General features: G+C 36.9%; 1 protein-coding gene across 1 annotated transcript in view; it reads left to right on the top strand.

Annotated features, from left to right (window-relative positions):
* LOC148129279 (vomeronasal type-2 receptor 26-like) overlaps positions 1–15,032 on the top strand; it is a 50,816-nt gene extending 35,784 nt beyond the window's left edge. The window contains exons 6-8 of the mRNA XM_087947265.1: positions 6,820–7,047; positions 8,415–8,541; positions 14,131–15,032. Coding sequence (XP_087803391.1) covers positions 6,820–7,047; positions 8,415–8,541; positions 14,131–15,032 — 1,257 coding nt within the window. The remainder of the gene's footprint in view (positions 1–6,819; positions 7,048–8,414; positions 8,542–14,130) is intronic.
* Positions 15,033–25,706: the final 10,674 nt, after the last annotated feature.

The raw sequence follows: 25,706 nt of genomic DNA, 5'->3' as shown, positions 1-25,706 counted from the left end.
ATGATAAAGATGAAGGAAGGAAATGGAAATAGGAAGGAGAGAGATGGTTTGTGGATGTGTTGTTTGGAGGAAGGAAAGAGGCTTTGACAAATTGAGAAGGATGTGTATGTCTGTGAATGCAATGAGGGAATTCTGGATGTTTGTTTGAAAGTAAACAAGAAAGTAGCAAAGAAAAAAGAAATGAGAGGGCGACCCCTAGTGGGCTGCTCTTTTCAGAGAACATAGATTGATTCCACCAAAAAATATCAGAGAAAGGGAGGGGCAATACTAGCCCATCGCTTTTCTGAGTAAAACTCTCTGTTTCTGTCTTCTCAACCCACTTTGGTTCAACTTCATCAATATCTGGGTACCATAAAACTGGGCCCGACCTTTCCTGTCTTTAACCACCTTCTCTTGCTATTCTTTCCACTCATCAACTACTGACTGCAATAATTGTTCAAATATCAAATACAAAAAATCTTCATATCTTGGAATGGTTACACCTACCACTCCCAAAACATCTATTTTTACTAGAGCAGCACAAATGGCTTCTCTTATAGAAAAAGGGCGTAAGAGAACCAAAGCTCTAATGGGAATGGATATTTTTATATTGTATATTCCTTTTAAGATCACTCAATGGGAACCTCTTTTTCAGACTTCCACAACACTGCAGGATGCGTTGGAAGATTGGTGTGGCCAAGTGTCGTGCCACCTTCCTTCTGATTCACGATTGCAGGTGTTGAGGACAGTTCCTTTTGTTTTACAATCACCTTTTGTCCAACAGCCATTGAAGGAAGGCTTAACTGTCTTTACTGATGGTTCAAAAAATATTGGAGCATGTACATGGTATGAAAATGCTCAATGGCATAAACGCTTAACTACTTCACAATCATCAGCACAACAAGCTGAATTAGCTGCTTTCTTATTGGCGTTGTCTCTTTTTTCACAACAATCTTTAAATGTAATATCTGATAGCATGTATGTTACTCAGATGGTTGCTCATATTTTTGATGCATATATTTCTCCTGTTACACCTCCCTCTCTAATGAAACTTTTTTTACAGCTTCAGACACTGTTGAAAAAAACGAGAAAAACTTTTATTTGTAGCCCATATCAGAAGTCATCAGCAATTGCCTGGATTCTTAGCAGAAGGCAATCATATGGCAGATGAGGCTTGTAAAATTATGGCCTCCTCTCCCCTTCTCCAACAGCCTTCACCTGGGGAGAGTCATGATTATTTTCATCAAAACAGGAAAGCCCTAGTGAGACAATTTGGAATTACATATCAAGAAGCCACAGCAATAATTCAACAATGTCCAACATGTAGCTTGCAGGCCAAAGGTATCCCTGAAGGTGTTAATCCTAGGGGTACTCAAGCCTGTGATACATGGCAAATGGATGTAACTCATTATCCTCCCTTTGCTCCCTGGAAATACATTCATGTATCAGTAGATACTTATTCAGGGTTTATTATAGCAACATTGCAAAGAGGAGAGGCTACAAAAAATGTTATTAATCACTGTATTCGGTCATTCGTAACGTTGGGATGTCCAAAAATTCTCAAAACAGATAATGGTCCTGCTTATGTCAGTTCTCCCTTTGCTGAGTTTTGTCATAAGTGGGCCATCACACATAAGTTTGGCTTACCCTTCAACAGCCAAGGTCAAGCGATTGTGGAGAGAACACACTTAACTTTGAAACAAGCCCTTGATCGGCACTTGGGGAAAAAAGGCTCAAGCCCCCCAAACTTCCCGACATTGCAAAATATCTTAAATGTTTGTCTGTACACTCTTAACTTTCTCAATCTTACTGGCTCTCCTCCCTCCACAGCGGCTTCTCGCCACTTCACTAAGCCAGTAGTTCCCTCTTCCCGTCCTCTTGTTTATTTCAGACAGCTTCCAGATCCTGCGTGGAAAGGTCCTGCACAGCTCATTACCTGGGGAAAAGGTTACGCTGCTGTTCAACTTCCTGATCGAGTGCTTTGGGTTCCTGCTCGCTGTGTCAGACCTTACCATGGCAAACCTGACTCTAACTCTAATCTTTCTTCTGATATCAATACTTCCTGTCTTTTCTCAATTTAAGGCATCTCCTGATGCTATTTTTGCTTTCCTTACTGACACTGTTACCTTTATTTTTAAAGATAATCTTCTTTCTGCATGTAATTATGTTTTCCAACACAACGGTAGTTTTCTTTCTCCTACTTCTGACATAACTATTTACTATTACTATTCTCCTTGTTTAATATTTTTAACTATACATGTTACTCAACTTACTATAGGTTCTTATTCTTGCTTAGGATTTTTTCACAATCACACTTATTTCAATCACACTGTTCTATTGCTTTCCACTTCTTCAGTGGCATCTACTCCACTATCTTCTGTTTTACTTACGTTGCCATCTCAAGCTAATTCTGAGACAACTTTTCCTGGAGATAAACTACGCTGGCATCTTCGTTGCTGCTTTCCACCCTGTGATGTCACCAAATGCATATTGCATCATTCATCTTCCTGGGTTCCTGATCGCTACAAACCACCTGTCGTGCGAAGACGTCACCTCATCCATGATGACACTCATCGCAAGACTACAGCTCTCATTCGAGCTCGCCATCTTAGGTATTCTGCCTTTATCGCTGACCACTCCATCTCTAAGCAGTCTGCATCTCATGCTGTTCCAAGATTTGGCTATCATCGCATTCCTCGAAGTATACAATCATCTTCTACAAATGAACATCAACCTCAAACTTACACCTGGACTATCCTTGATTTTCAAGGAAAAATTTTAAACACCACCACTAATTATACTCGATGGCCATGGTTTCCTCAGCTTTTCATGGATTTTGCTGAAATGGGGACAGGAGTAGAAAAATTTGCAGACAAAAACTACAAGCTGATACATGGGACAAGCAAGGCTCCTGTTCTCCAGCACCTGCTGACAACTTTAGATTATATTTTTGTCCTGCTCATAGTACTGGTACTTCTCGTTCTGCCTGCGGTGGGGTAGTTGACAGATATTGTAAAAATGGAGTTGTGTATCCACAGGTCATATCTGGTGGGAAGCACCTACCAAAAATGACTATATTCATATTACCCGTGCTCAAGCACATCTTCCCTGCTCTCAATGGCCTTGTTGTGGACAGAGAATAAATCCACTCAGAATCACTTTTACTGCACAAGGAAAGACACTTGCAAGAAAACAATGGATGGTTGGGTTCACTTGGGGAGGACGTCAGTGGGATGGTCAAGGAAATGAAGGGAATATTTTTACAATTCGTCTTTCTATATCAATGTCTCATTATGATGTTGGTCCCAATCCTAATTTGAAATCAACCTTTCTACAAAAACACAATATTCAGGTGAATCCATTAGTACAGTTGGTCAATTCTTCTTACACATTGCTAGCAACTACACTTAATGATTCATCCAAAACTGATCAATGTTGGCTTTGCTTATCTGATTTGCCACCATTCTATGATGCAGTAGCTTCCAATGAACCTATAAAAAACTCCACCAGTGACACACAATGCAGATGGAACACTTCCTCCATTACTATCACTGACATAATAGGTAGGGGATGTTGCCTAGGACACATACCTGCTAATTATTCTCAATATTGTCAGAATGTTTCATCAGGGTATCACTGTAATGTATATCTACCAAAAGAAAGATCAAACCTTAACATTGGAGGCTATGGTCCTCTATACACTACCTCCAATGGCAATATCACTGCTCGCCTCAAAGGACAATTCTTCATCCCAGGTAATAATTCTATATGGGCTTGCTCCACAGGAACAACTGCATGTGTTCATGGTGATGTTCTTATTGCTCAGGGATCTTTTTGTATTCAGGTAAAATTAATTCCAAAGATCACATTTTATCCAGGTTCAGAACTTATCAATGAACTTGAACCTCCACAATTTCCCCTTCATCAGAAAAGAGAAATCATTACAGCTGTAACACTATCTGTATTATTAGGTCTTGGGGCAGCAGGTGCAGCCACAGGTGTAGCAGCTCTAGCTGTTGGTCATCAACAGTTAGCAACTCTAAGTTTACAAATAGATGAAGATCTCAAACGCATAGAGACTTCAATTACTGCTCTTCAAAATTCTCTCTCATCTCTAGCTGAAGTGACTCTTCAGAACAGAAGAGGTTTAGATTTGTTATTTTTAAACAAAGGGGGATTATGTGTAGCAATAAAAGAAGAATGTTGTTTTTATGCAGATCATTCAGGAATTGTTAAAGATTCTATGGCTGAATTGCGTAAACGTTTGAAGGATAGAGAGAATGAAAGACAACAAAGTCAGTCATGGTATCAAGGCATGTTTAATTTTTCTCCTTGGTTAACAACACTATTGTCAGCCTTAATAGGTCCTCTTGTGCTATTGCTTCTTGCATGTACTATTGGTCCATGTGTAATAGGACGTTTACTTACATTTCTGAGGGATCGTTTGAATACACTTGACAATGAAGTTAACAATACTCAAAAAACAGTTAGCTTTCTCACATCTATCATTGAATCAAAAGATCTTGTCAAAAAACCTTTGCTGGAATGGTACTCTGACCAAGAGTCAGAAGAAGAAATAGACACTAATAAATCCTTTTCTCCCAAAGAAGTTTTGTTAACTCTGCCAAGCCATGATTTGGGGGATGAGGACTTTTCCTCGTATGAGTTGGTTCTGCAAGGCATCAACAAACCGAAGGGTTTGTTGCCACCTTGTGGGACTACTCGGGAGGAGAAAGGACTTTACCTAGAATCATGAGCACAAAAAATAAAGAAAAGGAGGAATTGTGGCTATTCTGTCTCAGTATTTTTCCATAAGAGAAATCTTGCTCAGCACGTATACCTCTCAGAGCAAAGTTCACTAAACTGACAGGAAAATAACTGACAGGAAGAAGCTAAGTTGATAAGATTAACACAGAGGTCTGTGTCAGATAAAAGATGTGTATTCGGTCAGAAGTTCGTTACTTGCCTGTTTTCAAAGATAAAGTTTGTAACTTCTTTGTCTTTCTGTAAACCCCCCTCACCCCCCTCTTTGATTCAGCACAATAAAAGAGCACAGCATAGAGCAAGCTGGCAGCCTGAACAATCCCATCTGTCTCAGGCTCAAATGGGACAATTCCATCTGCCCAAGCAATGCGCTGTCTCACCTAAAGAAATCTTCGTCTTGTGTTCTTTTTCTTTTAGCTTTTGCAATCACTTTTAAACTCACCCTGGATAGGGTCCTGCTTTTGCCAAACTTCGCCCTTGTGAGGGCTTCTCTGTATCTCACCCTTGCGAGGGTCCCGTTCTGAGAGGAATTCAGCAATCAACCAGAAGATCAAAACAACAGACCGGTCGCTCAACGCGACAATCATTAGCTTCCTAACAGACAGGAAGCAGTAGATGAAGCTAGGCGGAATCACATCTGATACCTGTACAATTAGCACAGGGGCCCCCCAAGGCTGTGTGCTATCTCCACTTCTCTTCTCCCTATATATCAATGACTGCATCTCAAATGATCCATCTGTTAAAATACTGAAGTTTGCTGATGACACAACAGTGATGGGTCTCATTCGAGACAATGATGAATCTGCATACAGACAGGAGGTTGTACAATTTGCCTCGTGATGTAACCGGAACAATTTGGAACTGAAAACACTGAAAACCGTAGAAATGGTGGTAGACTTTAGAAGAAACCCTCCCATACTACCATCTCTTACAATAATAGACAACACAGTATCAACAGTAGAGACCTTCAAATTTCTAGGTTCTACTACACCTAACATCAAAAACATCATCAAAAAAGCACAACAAAGAATGTTCTTTCTGCGCCAACTTAGAAAGCTCAAACTGCCCAAGGAGCTGCTAATACAGTTCTACAGAGGAATTATTGAGTCTATCATCTGCACCTCTATAACTGTCTGGTTTGGTTCTGCAACCCAACAAGACAGATACAGCTTTCAGAGGATAATTAGGACTGCAGAAAAAACTATTACTATCCACCTGCCTTCAACTGTATACTGCATGTGTCAAAAAGAGGGCTGTGAAAATACTGTTTCAACTCCTTCCCTCAAAACGATGCTATAGAGCACTGCACACCGGAACAACTAGACACAAGAACATTTTTTCCCCAAAAGCCATCACTCTGCTAAACAAATAATTCCCTCAACACTGTTCAACTATTTACAAAGTGTACACTACTATTACTATTATTCTCATCACACCTTATCACCCATCCCCTCCCACTTGTGATTGTAGGACGGTAACTTTGTTGCTTGTATCCTTATGATTTATATTGACTGTTTCCTAGTATGATTTGACTGTTGATTGTACCCTATGACTATCATTAAGTGTTGTATGTTATGATTCTTGATTCTTAACAAATGTACCTTTTCTTTATGTATACTGAGAGTATTTATACCAAGACAAATTCCTTGTGTGTTCAATCACACTTGGCCAATAAAGTATTCTATTCTATTCTATTCTATTCTATTCTATTCTATTCTATTCTATTCTATTCTATTCTATTCTATTCTATTCTATTCTATTCTATTCTATTCTATTCTATTCTATTCTACTCTATCAAAATGTTCTACCTGATATCTCAAAAGTGCTTTTTCAAAAGGCAACTGGACTATTATCTTCAACACGATCCCTCCCTCCCCCTTCCTTCCTTCCTTCCTTCCTTCCTTCCTTCCTTCCTTCCTTCCTTCCTTCCTTCCTTCCTTCCTTCCTTCCTTCCTTCCTTCCATTAGCTTGTTAATATTAATATTCCTTGGAATTCTGAAGGAACATTTAGCTATTATTAACCTGTATTAAATTATTTGTATATATTCTTACCACTTCTAATTTAATTTTCTTTAGCTTCATAAGTACCTGAGGACTGTTTCATTTAACAACAGTGCTGGAGAAAATATCTTCTTTGATCAACATGGGAAAATAGCAACTGGCTTTGATGTGATCAACTGGGTTACTTTCCCCAACCAATCCTTCCATCGAGTCAAAGTTGGGAAAGTAGATCCATTTTCTCCCCCAAACAAGCTATTGTCCATTTCTACTGAGATTATTATCTGGCCCACTATATTTAAGCAGGTAGGCTCAGAATAGGTGAAATGTTATCTCCTTATTCATATCACACTTCAGTTTTCAGATAATTTTGTTCTAATCATTATGAATGTGTCCTATCCATAAGTTATGGAATATATCCTACTGTCCAAATGAACAAAGAGTAAAAAAACTTGAAAAAAGTACTCAAAATGCTTTAATTTTTATTGCATGAAAATTGGGCGGGAGACAGCCAAATTGGCATACTTAGAAATTATATGTTCCATGCTATTGATCAAGAACCATGCTGTTGATCAAGAAATCCAATAAAATTCCCTATTTAAGAGGGAATGTTATTTATGGTATGTTTTGATACATACGTATGGTATGTTTTGATACTAAAATTAAGACAATGCACAGATATTTTGAAATGCCCTATATATATCTCCATAATAGGATAAAGTTAATCTCTCTTCTAATCTTCATTCAATAACAAACAATTCATTAAATTCAGACTGGTCACAACAGGGAATGATGCAATGCCTCTTAAATGAGAAGGCAGAGTCTCTTAGAAGGAACCCAAATTTTGTGCTGTCCTAATCTAGACAGAAACCATCAAAACTGAATGTGATACAGATATTTGCAGTTTCTACCACGAATAGGCAATTTCATTTTGAGATATCATGCTTTTAATTTTATTTTGGTCTATGGATGTAAATCCTTAATAAATATTAAATAAATACAAGTTCCCATGTCCACATCACATGGTAAGTTTTCAGGCTGTTTGCTTGTATTTGTAGAATAAGGAACGTAGTGAAAATTGTACTATTACTCCCTATTATGATGCTGTAATCCCTAAATTCAGGGTTCAGTCAGGGCAACTGGATGAAGTTGGATATTTACTGACAGATGAGCTTTCTAAAACCATTCAGATGTTTTTTTGTGTGTCCGAAGTGACAAATATCTGCTGCTACCTAGGATTGGTCTCACAATCTTATGAGTAGGAGGCGAGTGTCTTCACCACTAAGCCACCATGCTGCTCTTGTGAAAAACATAATATTATGCATAATTAATGCAAAATATTAGTGAAAGTCATAACAGTCTTTACAAATATTAATGGTTCAAATAGAATGTCATTCTTAGATTAAGATGAATGTTGATTTCAGAAGGCACGGAACAGAAAATTTATTTGTACAACTTTGGATTTGCCAAGTGGATAATATATTCATGTCATACTCAAATTGAAAAAAATCTGAAATGTATAAGAAAAATTATGGAATCCATGTATCTGAAATGCAGGAATTTCTTAATAATAATAATAATAATAATAATAATAATAATAATAATAATAATAATAATAATAATAATAATAATAATGAATAGTTTCTGAATATTCCATTCTTAATTTTCAACAGGTGCAACCCATTTCTGCATGCAATTATCATTGTGTTTCAGGTTACAGTAGGATCAAAATAGAAGGAAAACCATTTTGCTGCTATGATTGCCTTCGGTGTCAAGAAGGGAAGATCTCAAACAAGGCAGGTAAGAAATATCATAAAGGGAAAATCCTAGTAAGTTTTCCAGAAATCAAATTATAAACTTAACAAGTTGGTCATAATTTGAGATAGACAGGGACTACTATTTGAAAAAAAGGGACATGGTGGCTCAGTGGCTAAGACTCTGAGCTTTTTGATTAGAAAGGTTGGAAGTTTGGCGGTTTGAATCCCTAGCACCATGTAACAGAGTGAGCTCCCATTACTTGTCCCAGCTTCTGCCAACCTACCAATTCAAAAGTACATAAAAAAAATGAAAATAGAAAAATAGGGACCACCTTTGGTGAGAAGGTAACAGTGTTCCGTGTGCCTTTGGCATTTGGTCATGCCTGCCACATGACCATGGAGCGTCTTCGGACAGCACTGGCTCTTCGGCTTAGTAGCGGAGATGAGCACTGCCCCATAGAACTGGAAACAACTAGAACAAAAAAAAACTAGATGATTGGCTGGGTCTTTTTGGTTGTCCTGCACAGGAGAATCGAGCTGGAAAGAAGGTTAGTGAGATGGGGAGGAGTGGGATTTTGCAGTAACTTCCCCAGGAGTGTGGAAGGAATGAAGATTTTGCAGTATCCTTCCCCTGCCATGCCCACCAAGCCACACCCACCAAGCCATGCCACACCCACCAAGCCAAACCCACAGAAGCAATAGTAAAAATAAATTTGAATCCTACCACTGCTACAAAGGTATGTAAACATATAGACTTTATGATTCATAACACATCAAAATATAAATGAAAAGAATTCAGACTTTATTTTGAAAGCTTGTTTCATCATTTATTATGGTGGATTGTGCCTACAGAGAGAGAGGGTGGTGTGATGGACTGTAATGATAGCAGTTTCCAAAGAAGGAGGGAGCACCTTACCAGGGAGGGGGAATGAGACAATATAAAACACATTCTGGAGCTGGATCAAAGAAATAGGAAGAGATTTAGGATAGCCATTCCCTAGAATCTCCAGGACCTATCCATTGGTTTAGTCTGGCAAGCCTATATGGTATGAGCAAATAAAGAACTGAAGTTGGCAGTTCTGTGTTATCTGCCTTGGGCTGGGTCTGACATTTATAAACTTTTTGTGTTCTTTTTTCTTTTAGCTTTTGCAATCACTTTTAAACTCACCCTGGATAGGGTCCTGCTTTTACCAAACTTCGCCCTTGTGAGGGCTTCTCTGTATCTCACCCTTGCGAGGGTCCCGTTCTGAGAGGAATTCAGCAATCAACCAGAAGATCAAAACAACAGACCGGTCGCTCAACGCATGACAATCATTAGCTTCCTAACAGACAGGAAGCAGTAGATGAAGCTAGGCGGAATCACATCTGATACCTGTACAATTAGCACAGGGGCCCCCAAGGCTGTGTGCTATCTCCACTTCTCTTCTCCCTATATATCAATGACTGCATCTCAAATGATCCATCTGTTAAAATACTGAAGTTTGTTGATGACACAACAGTGATGGGTCTCATTCGAGACAATGATGAATCTGCATACAGACAGGAGGTTGTACAATTTGCCTCGTGATGTAACAGAACAATTTGGAACTGAAAACACTGAAAACCGTAGAAATGGTGGTAGACTTTAGAAGAAACCCTCCCATACTACCATCTCTTACAATAATAGACAACACAGTATCAACAGTAGAGACACCTTCAAATTTCTAGGTTCTACTACACCTAACATCAAAAACATCATCAAAAAGCACAACAAAGAATGTTCTTTCTTTACAACTTAGAAAGCTCAAACTGCCCAAGGAGCTGCTAATACAGTTCTACAGAGGAATTATTGAGTCTATCATCTGCACCTCTATAACTGTCTGGTTTGGTTCTGCAACCCAACAAGACAGATACAGCTTTGAGGATAATTAGGACTGCAGAAAAAAGCTATTACTATCCACCTGCCTTCAACTGTATACTGCATGTGTCAAAAAGAGGGCTGTGAAAATACTGTTTCAACTCCTTCCCTCAAAACGATGCTATAGAGCACTGCACACCGAACAACTAGACACAAGAACATTTTTTTCCCAAAAGCCATCACTCTGCTAAACAAATAATTCCTCAACACTGTTCAACTATTTACAAAGTGTACACTACTATTACTATTATTCATCACACCTTATCACCCATCCCCTCCCACTTGTGATTGTAGGACGGTAACTTTGTTGCTTGTATCCTTATGATTTATATTGACTGTTTCTAGTATGATTTGACTGTTGATTGTACCCTATGACTATCATTAAGTGTTGTATGTTATGATTCTTGATTCTTAACAAATGTACCTTTTCTTTATGTATACTGAGAGTATTTATACCAAGACAAATTCCTTGTGTGTTCAATCACACTTGGCCAAATAAAGTATTCTATTCTATTCTATTCTATTCTATTCTATTCTATTCTATTCTATTCTATTCTATTCTATTCTATTCATTCTATTCTATTCTATTCTATTCTATTCTTATTCTATTCTACTCTATCAAAAATGTTCTACCTGATATCTCAAAAGTGCTTTTTCAAAAAGGCAACTGGACTATTATCTTCAACACGATCCCTCCCTCCCCCCTTCCTTCCTTCCTTCCTTCCTTCCTTCCTTCCTTCCTTCCTTCCTTCCTTCCTTCCTTCCTTCCTTCCTTCCTTCCTTCCTTCCTTCCATTAGCTTGTTAATATTAATATTCCTTGGAATTCTGAAGGAACATTTAGCTATTATTAACCTGTATTAAATTATTTGTATATATTCTTACCACTTCTAATTTAATTTTCTTTAGCTTCATAAGTACCTGAGGACTGTTTCATTTAACAACAGTGCTGGAGAAAATATCTTCTTTGATCAACATGGGAAAATAGCAACTGGCTTTGATGTGATCAACTGGGTTACTTTCCCAACCAATCCTTCCATCGAGTCAAAGTTGGGAAAGTAGATCCATTTTCTCCCCAAACAAGCTATTGTCCATTTCTACTGAGATTATTATCTGGCCCACTATATTTAAGCAGGTAGGCTCAGAATAGGTGAAATGTTATCTCCTTATTCATATCACACTTCAGTTTTCAGATAATTTTGTTCTAATCATTATGAATGTGTCCTATCCATAAGTTATGGAATATATCCTACTGTCCAAATGAACAAAGAGTAAAAAAACTTGAAAAAAGTACTCAAAATGCTTTTAATTTTTATTGCATGAAAATTGGGCGGGGAGACAGCCAAATTGGCATACTTAGAAATTATATGTTCCATGCTATTGATCAAGAACCATGCTGTTGATCAAGAAATCCAATAAAATTCCCTATTTAAGAGGGAATGTTATTTATGGTATGTTTTGATACATACGTATGGTATGTTTTGATACTAAAATTAAGACAATGCACAGATATTTTGAAATGCCCTATATATATCTCCATAATAGGATAAAGTTAATCTCTCTTCTAATCTTCATTCAATAACAAACAATTCATTAAATTCAGACTGGTCACAACAGGAATGATGCAATGCCTCTTAAATGAGAAGGCAGAGTCTCTTAGAAGGAACCCAAATTTTGTGCTGTCCTAATCTAGACAGAAACCATCAAAACTGAATGTGATACAGATATTTGCAGTTTCTACCACTGAATAGGCAATTTCATTTTGAGATATCATGCTTTTAATTTTATTTTGGTCTATGGATGTAAATCCTTAATAAATATTAAATAAATACAAGTTCCCATGTCCACATCACATGGTAAGTTTTCAGGCTGTTTGCTTGTATTTGTAGAATAAGGAGCGTAGTGAAAATTGTACTATTACTCCCTATTATGATGCTGTAATCCCTAAATTCAGGGTTCAGTCAGGGCAACTGGATGAAGTTGGATATTTACTGACAGATGAGCTTTCTAAAACCATTCAGATGTTTTTTTGTGTCCAAGTGACAAATATCTGCTGCTACCTAGGATTGGTCTCACAATCTTATGAGTAGGAGCGAGTGTCTTCACCACTAAGCCACCATGCTGCTCTTGTGAAAAACATAATATTATGCATAATTAATGCAAAATATTAGTGAAAGTCATAACAGTCTTTACAAATATTAATGGTTCAAATAGAATGTCATTCTTAGATTAAGATGAATGTTGATTTCAGAAGGCACGGAACAGAAAATTTATTTGTACAACTTTGGATTTGCCAAGTGGATAATATATTCATGTCATACTCAAATTGAAAAAATCTGAAATGTATAAGAAAAATTATGGAATCCATGTATCTGAAATGCAGGAATTTCTTAATAATAATAATAATAATAATAATAATAATAATAATAATAATAATAATAATAATAATAATAATAATAATGAATAGTTTCTGAATATTCCATTCTTAATTTTCAACAGGTGCAACCCATTTCTGCATGCAATTATCATTGTGTTTCAGGTTACAGTAGGATCAAAATAGAAGGAAAACCATTTTGCTGCTATGATTGCCTTCGGTGTCAAGAAGGAAGATCTCAAACAAGGCAGGTAAGAAATATCATAAAGGGAAAATCCTAGTAAGTTTTCCAGAAATCAAATTATAAACTTAACAAGTTGGTCATAATTTGAGATAGACAGGGACTACTATTTGAAAAAAAGGGACATGGTGGCTCAGTGGCTAAGACTCTGAGCTTTTTGATTAGAAAGGTTGGAAGTTTGGCGGTTTGAATCCCTAGCACCATGTAACAGAGTGAGCTCCCATTACTTGTCCCAGCTTCTGCCAACCTACCAATTCAAAAGTACATAAAAAAAATGAAAATAGAAAAATAGGGACCACCTTTGGTGGGAAGGTAACAGTGTTCCGTGTGCCTTTGGCATTTGGTCATGCCTGCCACATGACCATGGAGACGTCTTCGGACAGCACTGGCTCTTCGGCTTAGTAGCGGAGATGAGCACTGCCCCATAGAACTGGAAACAACTAGAACAAAAAAAAACTAGATGATTGGCTGGGTCTTTTTGGTTGTCCTGCACAGGAGAATCGAGCTGGAAAGAAGGTTAGTGAGATGGGGAGGGAGTGGGATTTTGCAGTAACTTCCCCCAGGAGTGTGGAAGGAATGAAGATTTTGCAGTATCCTTCCCCTGCCATGCCCACCAAGCCACACCCACCAAGCCATGCCACACCCACCAAGCCAAACCCACAGAAGCAATAGTAAAAATAAATTTGAATCCTACCACTGCTACAAAGGTATGTAAACATATAGACTTTATGATTCATAACACATCAAAATATAAATGAAAAGAATTCAGACTTTATTTTGAAAGCTTGTTTCATCATTTATTATGGTGGATTGTGCCTACAGAGAGAGAGGTGGTGTGATGGACTGTAATGAAGTAGCAGTTTCCAAAGAAGGAGGGAGCACCTTACCAGGGAGGGGGGAATGAGACAATATAAAACACATTCTGGAGCTGGATCAAAGAAATAGGAAGAGATTTAGGATAGCCATTCCCTAGAATCTCCAGGACCTATCCATTGGTTTAGTCTGGCAAGCCTATATGGTATGAGCAAATAAAGAACTGAAGTTGGCAGTTCTGTGTTATTCTTGGGCTGGGTCTGACATTTATAAACTTTTTAAATATGACTGAAATGATTTCTTTTTCAGATGCAGATGACTGTTTTTGGTGTTTAGAGGATCAATACCCAAATAAAGCTCAAAATACTTGCATTCCAAAACATATCACATTTTTGTCATATGAAGAAATCTTGGGAATCATCTTGACCACTGTTGCTTTCTTCTTTTCTTTCTTCTCAGCCATGGTACTGGGTATCTTCATTAAACATCAGGACACTCCCATTGTCAAAGCCAACAACAGGAACCTAACCTACATTCTCCTCATTGCTCTCATCCTCTCCTTCCTTTGCACATTGCTCTTCATTGGGCAACCAGACCAGATGAAATGTCTCTTGAGGCAAACTGTTTTTAGTGTTATCTTTTCTGTAGCCATTTCTTGTATATTGGGGAAAACAACCATTGTTGTTCTTGCTTTCATGGCTACCAAGCCAGGCTCCAAAATGAGGAAATGGGTGGGGAAAAGGCTAGCTTACACTATTGTCTTGTCTTGCTCCCTGGTACAAGTCACCATTTGTAGTGTGTGGCTAGCAATTTCTCCTCCATTCCCAGATTCAGACACATACTCTATATCTGAAGAAATTGTTCTGGAATGTAACGAAGGTTCATCCATCATGTTTTATACGGTCCTTGGTTTTATGGGGTTTTTGACTGTTATCAGTTTCATGGTGGCTTTCCTGGCTAGGAAGCTGCCTGATAGTTTCAATGAAGCCAAATTTATCACCTTCAGCATGTTGGTTTTTTGTAGTGTCTGGATATCCTTTGTTCCCAGCTATCTGAGCACTAAGGGGAAATATATGGTGGCAGTAGAGATATTTTCCATTTTGGCTTCTGCAGCTGGTTTACTGGGTTGTATCTTTGCCCCTAAATGCTACATTATTATTCTGAGGCCTGATTTGAACAGAAAGGAGCAGCTGATAAAGAAGCAAAACTAACTGTACTATACTTTTTCCAAATTGTGACAGAAACCTAATTTGTGCTGTGAATCTTGCAGAACTAATTAAAAATTAGGATCTTTTTTGTCTTTATACCAAAAGTGTACAAGTCTGAAATGTGACATTTGGAATGAGTTCTTATGGTATGGTTCCCATATATCAGATTAGACTGCTTTTTCAACAAATAGAGAAGTGTATTGGGAGTGACATAAGAGTTATTGAAGGCTGTCACAGAGACTGTTGGAAAATGAGGTATGCCAAGACAATGGGAAGGAAAAAGAAAAGGGAAACAGTGAAGTAGAAATTGAAGAAATAAAATTTGAGCTTGCTTTTTGACTTTTTGTTCCACTTGTTCTATTTCTAAACAGAAGAAAATAGGGAAAAGGTGATAATGTCTATGGAGATTCTCAACTTCTCCAGGTCCCAGATGTGCTTTTCAAAAGATCTGAATAAATCTTTTCATTCTCCACCATTCAGAGAGAACTGAATAAGCTTCTTGGATGACAAGTGAAACATTTTCAAGGGGGGGAAAAAGAAAGCCTTTTGAAAAGCACCTTTGAGAAAAGGTAAAAAATGACTCACATAGATCATAGAAAGACTTTTGGTAATAAGTAAAGAACTAAAAGAGACCTAAGAGGAATGGTGCAATTCAATCGGTGTAACAATTGGTTCAGTGATTACGTGCTTTGCATGTGCAAGTGTGCTTTGTGTGTTTGAGCAACAAACACACACTTTGTGTGTATGCACACCATTTTAAAAAGCCCATTTTCAGCTATAATACTTCCCTTCTACTGCAGCCCTGGTAAGTAAAACAGCTGAGGCATGGCAAAACCGCTCTACTGCATGAATCAGCTGTGCTCCAAAAGAAGGAAATAAAGCATAGGAAAGAGCAATGGTGGGTGGGCGGGGCCAATTGGTCACCCAAACTACCGGTTTACCTGAACTGGTCTGAACCAGTAGAATACCATCCCTGCCTAAGAGGAATAAGAAGAGGGTATTTATATGGTTGTAGGTTTAGGGGCTGTGTTTAAATTGACATTGATTACAATATATTCAATATCAGAAAACAAAAAAATACAACTTGTGTGTATCCATAAAAGGTATGTCTTTCTCTGCCTGTATACACACACACACACACACACACACACACACATACACACAAATAAAATAATAGTTTAAATATTAGAAACTATTTATTATTACTCTATGGTTGCCAAACTACACTTACAAAATCTACACTTTGTGACTCTATTTTAACACCTTTATTCTGTTATTGTTGTTTGTTATTATTTATTTTTAATTTGCTGCATTTTAATCCTGTGCTTACCAAAACTGTGAGATGGGCTACTATATGAATCAATATAATAAATAAATAACAGAATTATCTGGTTACTTTTGGTAGCATGGAAACGTATTCTCAAAATTTCATCCTCAAATTTATAATGCTGTATATCATAATCAATCTTCATCATGGAGAGTATACAATATATACCATTTCAGTAAATTCCATTGGTTCATATGTTATTTAAGAAGAAAGTAACGGGATGGGAAATAAAATCAAAACTAGCATTTCCTCCCTCTTGACTTCCAAAACCATTGAGTTTTTCCACAGTTTTCCACAGCTAAGTCATTCACTGATACTCCAATTGTTGCAGATCAATTATCAGTGCTATCCTACCCTTTTGGTAAGATTGGATGAAACATACACTTCTGTTTTAGAGTACAATTCATAAATAAAGCCTAAATAATGTCTACAGTTCTGCTTTACAATATTTTCAAATTCTGTTATTCGGCTCCTATGTGCCAGATGCACTCAATAAAATGTCTTATTTGTTGAAACACTTGGTTTTCAGAACAAAATCCATGTGTCACTACTCAGAATATTTTGTGGCAATAAGAATGGCATTGTTTTCAGTAACTCACATCTCTCTGTTTAGCCAAGGCTTCTTGGCAGATAACATGTGGTTAGCACCATATAATGGCAAATTTAATCTTTAGCTCATGGATGGTCCAGTGATGCAGAAAATCAAGAATGGACACAATTACAGAATATTTGATATTTTTTTCACTCGGTCCAATTTTCCTTTTCAGTAAAAGATGGGGGACCCAATAATGCTGTGATTCTCACTCGAATCACAAATGACCACAGTCAAACTATCATACTTTGGATTAATTATGCAAAGACACAATTTTCTGGACAAGTGTTTAATGCTGGAAAAGGTTGAAGAAAACATAAGAGGACAATCAGCATTAAGATGGATGGACACACATACAGTGGTGATGAGTGCTCCATTGGGAGACTGGTAAAAAACAGATCTGAGATAGATTGTCATGGACAAGATCTATTGATGTGGTCATTAGGAGTCAAACATGATAATCATGGCACATAATCATTTTTTTAAAAAAATTCCATAGTTTTACAAAAATAGTCACAGCTGGTTTTTGGAAAATGTTCCAAATATTCTTCAACTAAATAATAGCAACACTTTTTCCAAGCACATAATGATTATCTTCATGCCATTATGAAATCTCCATAAGCATCTTTCAAATCCCCCTGGAGACATATGGAACAGAACAAAACAATGAAATAAAACTGTAGGATATTAATACTATCTCTTTTTTCTGTCTTGCAATGCAAGTGGAGACTCTGAAGTTTTTTTCAGTCTGATTCTTTTACATGGTACACTTAACCCAATAGAATGTTTGTTCTCCAACATGATTCTGTTCCTCACAGCTTTATTAATGTTCTTGCCTCAGATTATATTTATCTCAGTAAGTATAAAGTTCCTGCAGTTTTTTTGGCAAGATTTTTTAAGTGGTTTGCCATAGGCTGCTTCCTAGAGCTGAGAGAGTGACCGCCCCAAGGTCACCCAGTTAGCTTTATGATCAAGGCGCAATTAGAAGTCACAATTTCCTGGATTCTACCTTGAGGTCTTAACCCCACCACCAAACAGTCTCTCTACTTTTTCTCAATGGCTCCTAAGATAAGGATGAAATTACACATATAGTGTCTTGCAAACACCATTTCTTTCAGAATATTCCTTCCTGGCACTTAGATCCATATGCAATCACCAATATACCTTTTGCTTACAAATTACATACTGAGTAACACATCTGGTATGGGATAGTTTAAAAAGAAAGAAAGAAGTGTGTGATTCATATTTCATTGTGTACGTTTCCATTTGTAATTAGATATTCTTTCAACTGGAAAACTTGAACTGTTCTGGTATTTCTTCATTCTCCTTTTTGAGATGTCATCTTTGCAAATAGAGAAAGAGCTGACCTTTTTACTTTTCTAAGTTTCCCCCCCAATCTCAAGAATTATGGGTTTAAGACTTCCTGTTTTGAGCTTCCCTGAAGACAGACCACTGACCATGATCGTGTGTGGCTTTGGTTCGTGCTTCGGCATTGGATAGCCCCAATCCTTTGGATCTGGGGCAGAAGCCACCTCATGGGGTGGTGGAGGAAGGGGAGACTGTCAGCTGGGTAGAGGGGAGTCACAAATCTCCTCCCCGGCTTGGCAATTACTCCCTCCCGAAGATGCCTGAAGCGGTGGTCAAAAATGGCCACCCTGAAAGGGAAGATGAGACTGGAATAAGATTGGGCAGGAGAGAGAAAAAGAAGTGAACAGCAGGAGGAACAGGACGATATAATTAAATGGAAGCTACCTTCAGGATTAACATTTCAAAGAATCTTTAAGAAAGGATTTACAGCAGCAAACAGAAAGGGGAACAAATAAGCTGTGAATTGCTTTTGATAGCATGGAGCTTTGAACAGGGAGAGGTAGAAGCTGGAGGAGAAAGCACCTAATTAACTTGGATAAGTATATTTTGTATGTATTTTGAATATTATTTTTTAATGATTTAGGTAATAAAATGTTAAACACTTAATGGGATTTAAAAAGGGAGATAATGAATATGTAACTTGGAGGTGGAGCACTTAAACTGATATTTTAGGAGGGAAACCAATTTATAGAAGGAGTGTTATTAATCAGAATTCAAGAGGACTATAAATATGTGACAGTTAAAAGTATTAAAGTATAACAATTATGAAGCTAATATATGTGAATTAAAATGAGATATGCATTGGGAATAATAGAATAAAATAGAAAATGTATAAAAGCATCATTAAGATAAGAAATTGAATACAAAAATTGAATATGTAACTATGGTCATATTTGTATGTATATGTGAAACCTGTAATCATGCTGTTCTCTAAAATGAGATGTTAAAAGGTGGAAAAATGAATAAAACTTGTTTAAAAAAAAGAATTCTGAGTTTAATTACAGACTTCAATTGTCATGGCACTGCAAAATAGGCAGCCATTTTTACATTTAAAAATCAATTAAATATGTGGCATATTCCACAGGCACATGCTGCTGAAGGTGCACCAAGTTTAGTGATTTGCCTTATCATTATCAAATTCTCAATTGTTAAGTCCAAATCCCTAATGAGATTCCAGAAACAGAACATAACAATGAATTAAAATTCTACTGTATATTATCTTTTCTTTATGCAGGATGAGACTGGAGAGATAAAATCCTTGTTGCTTTTATTCTTTACAGAGTATGTTGCAGCCAAAGAAAGGCTTGTTCGGAACAATAATTTTATTCCTTGAAACCCTATTAAAGTTATTGCCTCATATCACCTGGTATATTTTCATTGGTAAATATACTGTAGGGGACCCACTCCTTACTCACAAGAAATACCATTCAGAAAATTTAGTTATTGGTGGCATAACTTCTCAGATTTATTTATTTTTCAGCAAGATAACATTCACAAAGAAGCCTTCTAAAGGAATAGTTGATGATTTAATGTAATTATTTTTATTATGTAGATAAGTGATAACTGGATCTCCCTTCACAGTTATCTGATATATAAAAGTAAAGAGCAGAGTTGGCTCAAATGGGTTTACAGAGTTGGAAGGGACCTTGTAGGTCATCTGGTCTAACCCCCACCCATCCAAGCAGGAGATCCTACACTATTTCTGACATATGTCAATCCAGTCTTTTCTTGAAAGCTTCCATTGATGAAGTCCCCACAACTTCCGAAGGCAAGCTGTTCTATTGGTTGATTGCTCTCACTATCAGAAAATGTCTCCTTATTTTCAGGTTGAATCTCTCCTTGACCAGTTTCCATCCATTATTCTTTGTCTGGCTTTCAGGTGCTTTGGAAAACAGTTTGACCCCTTCCTCTCTGTGGCACCCCTCAAATATTGGAACATTGCTATCATGTCTCCCCTGGTCCTTCTCTTCACTAGATTAGCCATGCCCAATTCCTGCAACTATTCATCATATGTTTTGGCCTCCAATCCCCTAATCATCCTGGTTGCTTCTCTATGCATTTTTTCTAGGGTCTCAACATCTTTTTATAATGTGGTGACCAAAGCTGGGTGCAATATTCTAGGTGTGGCCTTACAAAGGCTTTATAGAATGGTATTAGTACCTCACTTGATCTTGATTGTATCCCTCTGTTAATGTGATTGAAACCATTTCAGTAAGAGATAATAACTTTAAAAGTACAGGAAGAAAAATATTACATAGGGTAATTATGAATTTCCTTGCCATTTTTTCCTGGAATTGTAATTGTTTAAATATTGGATTCCTAGTATTAATAGAATAAAAATGATTAGGTTGTGATACAATGGAAAAGATAAGAGTGGATGATAAAAATTATAAGTTATTCTACTAAACTTAAATCACTTTTTGCATTGCGCTATATCCCCATATAGGTGATGGCAAATTATAACTATGAAAGGAATTGACTTTTCTATCCAGTATTCTCTTCCAAGGAAAGTATTCCATCTATAGGTTTAAAAAACTTTATTTTCCTGTATTTTTGCATCAAAATTTAGCTCTCCATGTGAAATGCAGGTATATCTGATTCATATTTTTTCATCTCCAATATTGTTATGTTAAAATTGTGAACAAGGATAGGGAATTCAATTTGAGCATGGTGAATCTGAAACTATGAGGCTCTCAAATTAGTGATTTACATAGACTGATATTCAGAGAATGCTTTAGTTTCATTAAAACTCTATAGATTTTTCCCTCCTGTGCAGCAATAAAATCAGCTCTTCTGAATATGATTAAAAATATAAATCAGAACATAACAAAGCTCATATTTGGAATCAGAAGTATTGTAACAAAAGTAAAATTTATTAACAAATCTCATTTCAGAATTCATCCTCAGAATTTTCAGCATATCCTGGCCTTGGAATTTGCCATCAAAGAAATCAATGAAAATCTCAGGATATTACATAACATCACATTGGGCATACATGACTGTAATAGCTATTTTTTGGCAAGATGGATCTATCTGGCTTCTATGGAACTTCTCTCTTCAAAGGGAAAATTTATCCCAAACTACAAGTGTGATCTCAAGGACAATGTGTTAGCTGTTCTTGCTGGACCTAATGCTTTCATTTGTCAGTCTATGTCAAATATGCTGAGTATATACAAGATTCCACAGGTAAGATGTACTTCTAAAAGAAAGATGCACAGAAAAAGATCTGTGACCTGTATATAGAAAAGTGTTACATGAAGTGTGAACAAATAACAATGTAAAATTCTCTGAGAAATTTTCAAATTTAAAAGAAACAGACTATCAACTATGGCATGCATAAGTGCACAATCATGCCTATCATCCCTGTCCTATTGTCCCCATTTATTTGCACCTATTTCCTGTATTCTTACTCATGTTTATACTTATACCTATTATCTTGCAAGCAATTCACAAATCAAATAAATTAAATAAAAATTATCAAAGCAATAATTCTAATTAGATCTTACATTCTTATGGGAAACATTTTTTAAAAAAAAATCTGACCAATTCTAGTAAATTGATTTATACTTTGGAACTGCATAGAATAAACTCCTGGTGAAAATGTATGACTGAGAAGCATTTGTTGCAACATTTCATCGGTGTTGGTATAGATATAGGTATTATTCACTGTACCACACATGTGCTACTCAATTTTCAAAAGGTTTAAAAAGTTTTGGTGGTGTTGTTTTTTTTTTGTATCTGTGTGCTTTATGATTATTTTGTATCATCGGGATGGTGTTGATTCTTAGAGATCACATGGAACTCTATCTATAGAAATTTAAGAAAAGAATATTTTTAATATCCTCTTCAGAGCAGAAGGAGAAATCAGAATTTTTACTTTTGTACAATGATTACATCATAGGAATTGATTTTCATCAACAAAAATGGAAAAGGGCCTGAAGACCCTTCACATAATATATGAAGAATGGTTGCAGTAATTAGGTATTTCTATTCTAGTGAAAAGAAAGACCAGGGGTGACATGATGGCAGTGTTTCAATATTTGAGGGGTTGTCACAAAGAAAAGGGGATCAACCTCTTTAACAAGGCACTAAAAGGCAGGACAAGAAACAATGGATAGAAATTAAGCAAGGAGAGAAACAATCTAGAATTAAGGAGAAATTTCTTGAAAGTGAGAGCAATTAATCAGTAGAATGGCTTGCCTTCAGAACTTGTTGATTCTTCATTTTTTGAGATTTTTAAGAAGAGACTTGGCAGTCACTTGTCAGATAGGGTCTCTTGCCTGATCAAGGGCTTGGACTAGAACACCTCAAAGGTCCCTTCCAACTCTATTTTTCTGTCACTCTTTTATTCTGATTCTGAACTAATTATTTTTTATTCTTAGAAAGCAGCCTTTTATTTTATTTTTTTCTCTTAATAAGTTCTCTCTCATTGATTGCCATACCACATCCATCTGCTAAGTGTGTTTTGAATAATTGCTGATATTTGTTGATCATATCTATTGGATTTTACATATAATTTTTTCAGCTCACGTATGGCTCTGCTCCAGAGATATTTATTTATTTTATTTATTTATTTATTTGATTTGCAAATTGTTTACAAGATAATAAGTATAAGTGTATACATAGTTGTGAATACATGAAATGGGTACATATAAGAAAAATAAAAGAAGAATAAGAGAAACAATAGGACAGGGACGGTAGGCACGTTGGTGCGCTTTATGCACGCCCCTACAGACCTCTTAGGAAAGGGGTGAGGTCAATAGTAGACAGTCTAAGGTTAAAGTTTTTGGGGTTTGGGAAGAAACTACAGAGTCGGGTAGAGTATTCCAGACATTGACCACTCTATTGCTGAAGTCATATTTCCTGCAATCAAGTTTGGTGCGGTTAACATTGAGTTTGTATCTATTGTGTGCTCTTGTGTTGTTATGGTTGAAGCTGAAGTATTCATTGACAGGTAGGACATTGAAATGTATGATTTTATATACCATGCTTAAATCAGACCGAAGACGGCAGTAGTTGCAGGTTTTCTAGTTCTAGAATTTCAAGTCTGGTGGCATAAGGTATTCTACAACGAGTAGAGGAGTGGAGAACTCTTCTTGTGAAATATTTCTGGACTTTCTCAATTGTGCTAATATCAGATATGTAATGTGGGTTCCAGACTGATGAACTGTATTCGAGTATTGGTCTAGCAAATGTTTTGTATGCTCTGGTTAGTAGTGTGATATTACCAGAGAAAAGCTACGTAGGATTAGGTTAACAACTCTTAATACCTTTTTGGCTATGTAGTTGCAGTGGGCTCTAGCACTTAGATCATTAGAGGTGAGTATTCCAAGGTCCTTTACAGAGCTTGGGTCATCAACAAGATCTTGACTATTCAGCTTGTATTTTATTTTCTGATTTTTTTGCCAATATGTAAGACAGAGCATTTATTTGTTGAGATTTGAAGTTGCCATTTGTTTGACCATTCTGATACATAGTCAAGATCTTTTGTAGGGTAGCAGTATTGTCTGTGGTATTGAACAGCTTTACATCATCAGCGAAAAGAACACAATTGCTCTTAATATGATCACAGAGGTCATTTATGTAGAGTATGAAGAGAGTTGGTCCTAGAACACTGCCTTGGGGACACCACTATTGACAGGTACAGAATTTGATAGGACGCTCCCAATTTTGACCATTTGTTGTCTGTTTGCCAGGAATGCTTCTATCCAGTTATTCAGTTGTCCAGAGATACCATAGGATTTTACTTTTAGGAGTAGTTTGTCGTGTACCACTGAATCGAAGGCTTTACAGAAGTCTATGTAGATTGCGTCTATTGCTTTGCCCTGGTCGAGTTGTGTCGTCCATATGTTTTTGCAGTGTAAGAGTTGCAGATTACAGGATAGTTTTTTTCTGAAACCAAATTGTTTATTGGAGAGTAGGTTGTTTGTCTCTAAGTGGAGGATGATGGATTGGTTAATAATTGATTCCATGACTTTACAGGTGACGCAGCATAAGGAGATTGGTCTGTAATTTTCAACTAGGCTTGGGTCTCCCTTTTTGAAGATGGGGATGACTGTGGCTTGTGACCATAGGTTAGGCAAGGAGCTGGTCCTGAAAGATTTTTCAAAGATTATGCTTAGAGGTTTGGCTATGGCAGTGGATAGCTTTTTTAAGAAGTAGGCACATATTCCATCCGGTCCAATAGATAGAGATGGTTTTAGATTGCGTAGTGCTTTTTCAACATTGTCTTCTGTAAAATCGATATGTATTAGATCATTGTTGTTATCTGTGGTACGGCTAGGAAATACTGGGCATGATCCATTGCTGTTTACAAATACTGAGCCGAAGAATATGTTAAAGAGGTTGGCTTTAATGGTGTCGTCGTTGCAGTCTTTACCATCAGGTCCTATCAAGGGTGGGATGGACCTTGAGTCTTTTAGTTTGTTGTTTATAAAATTGTAAAAAGCACGGGTGGAATTGGTGCTTAGAAGGTTTTCTTCTTGTTTAATGTGATAATTGGTGCATTCGGTCTTTATCTGGTGGCATAAATTTTTGTATCGGCTTTTGAAATTGGCAACGTGACCAGATTTGTTTTTCCGCCAGAGTGATCTCTTTTTGGATTGAAGTTTCCTTATTGTTATGGGTAATCTGCTTTTTTTGTTTTGTTTTGGGAGTTGTTGTTGGTACATATAGTTTGATGACTCTTTTGACTTCAAGTAAAAATATGTTGTAATAGTCTTCAACAGTATTGCATCCAGTGAATAGAGATTGCCAATCAAGGGATGAGAGATCGTTGTCTATAAGATCATAGTTGCCTTTTTTGAAGTTACAATTGGGGATTACATCATTGTGGTGATTTTTGTGTGGGCGTATGTTGAGACAAAAGTAAATCATATTGTGGTCACTGCTGGAAAAGGGTTCTTTAGTTTGTATTCCGTAAATTAAATTCAAACTATTGCAGAAGATGAGATTGAGGCAGTTGTTTAGTCTAGTGTTGTTGGTTACTAGTTGTTCCAGTCCCAGATTTGTAATAGCATTGTAGAAGGTTGTGTGTATGATTTCAGTTGTACATTCATTTAGGGTCCAGTCAATATGAGGTAGATTGAAATCACCAAGAAAATAAAAGGGTATGGGCAGGATGCAGCCCATGTTAGTAATGTATTTAGCTTGTTTACATGTTCGATGTCATAATCAGGTGCTCTGTAACATAGTAAGAGTCGAATTGTGATATTTAAGGATAGTTCACAGATGATGGTCTCAGGAAGAGCAAGCTCCTGGGTAACTTGGATATTTTTTAGATGTAAGGACATTTTATAGAAGATAGCAACACCACCTCCTCTACGAATTTCACGATCTGATCGGTAAACATGGTAGTCCCTTACTGTGGTAATGGAGTCAGGGAGAGATG

The sequence above is a fragment of the Notechis scutatus genome, chromosome Z, assembly GCF_049901735.1.
Source record: "Notechis scutatus isolate UNSWTSFEM ecotype Mainland chromosome Z, rNotScu1.2, whole genome shotgun sequence".
Taxonomy (NCBI): Eukaryota; Metazoa; Chordata; class Lepidosauria; order Squamata; family Elapidae; genus Notechis; species Notechis scutatus.
Note: the sequence above shows the minus strand (reverse complement) of the source record. Positions and strands in the feature narration are given on the sequence as shown.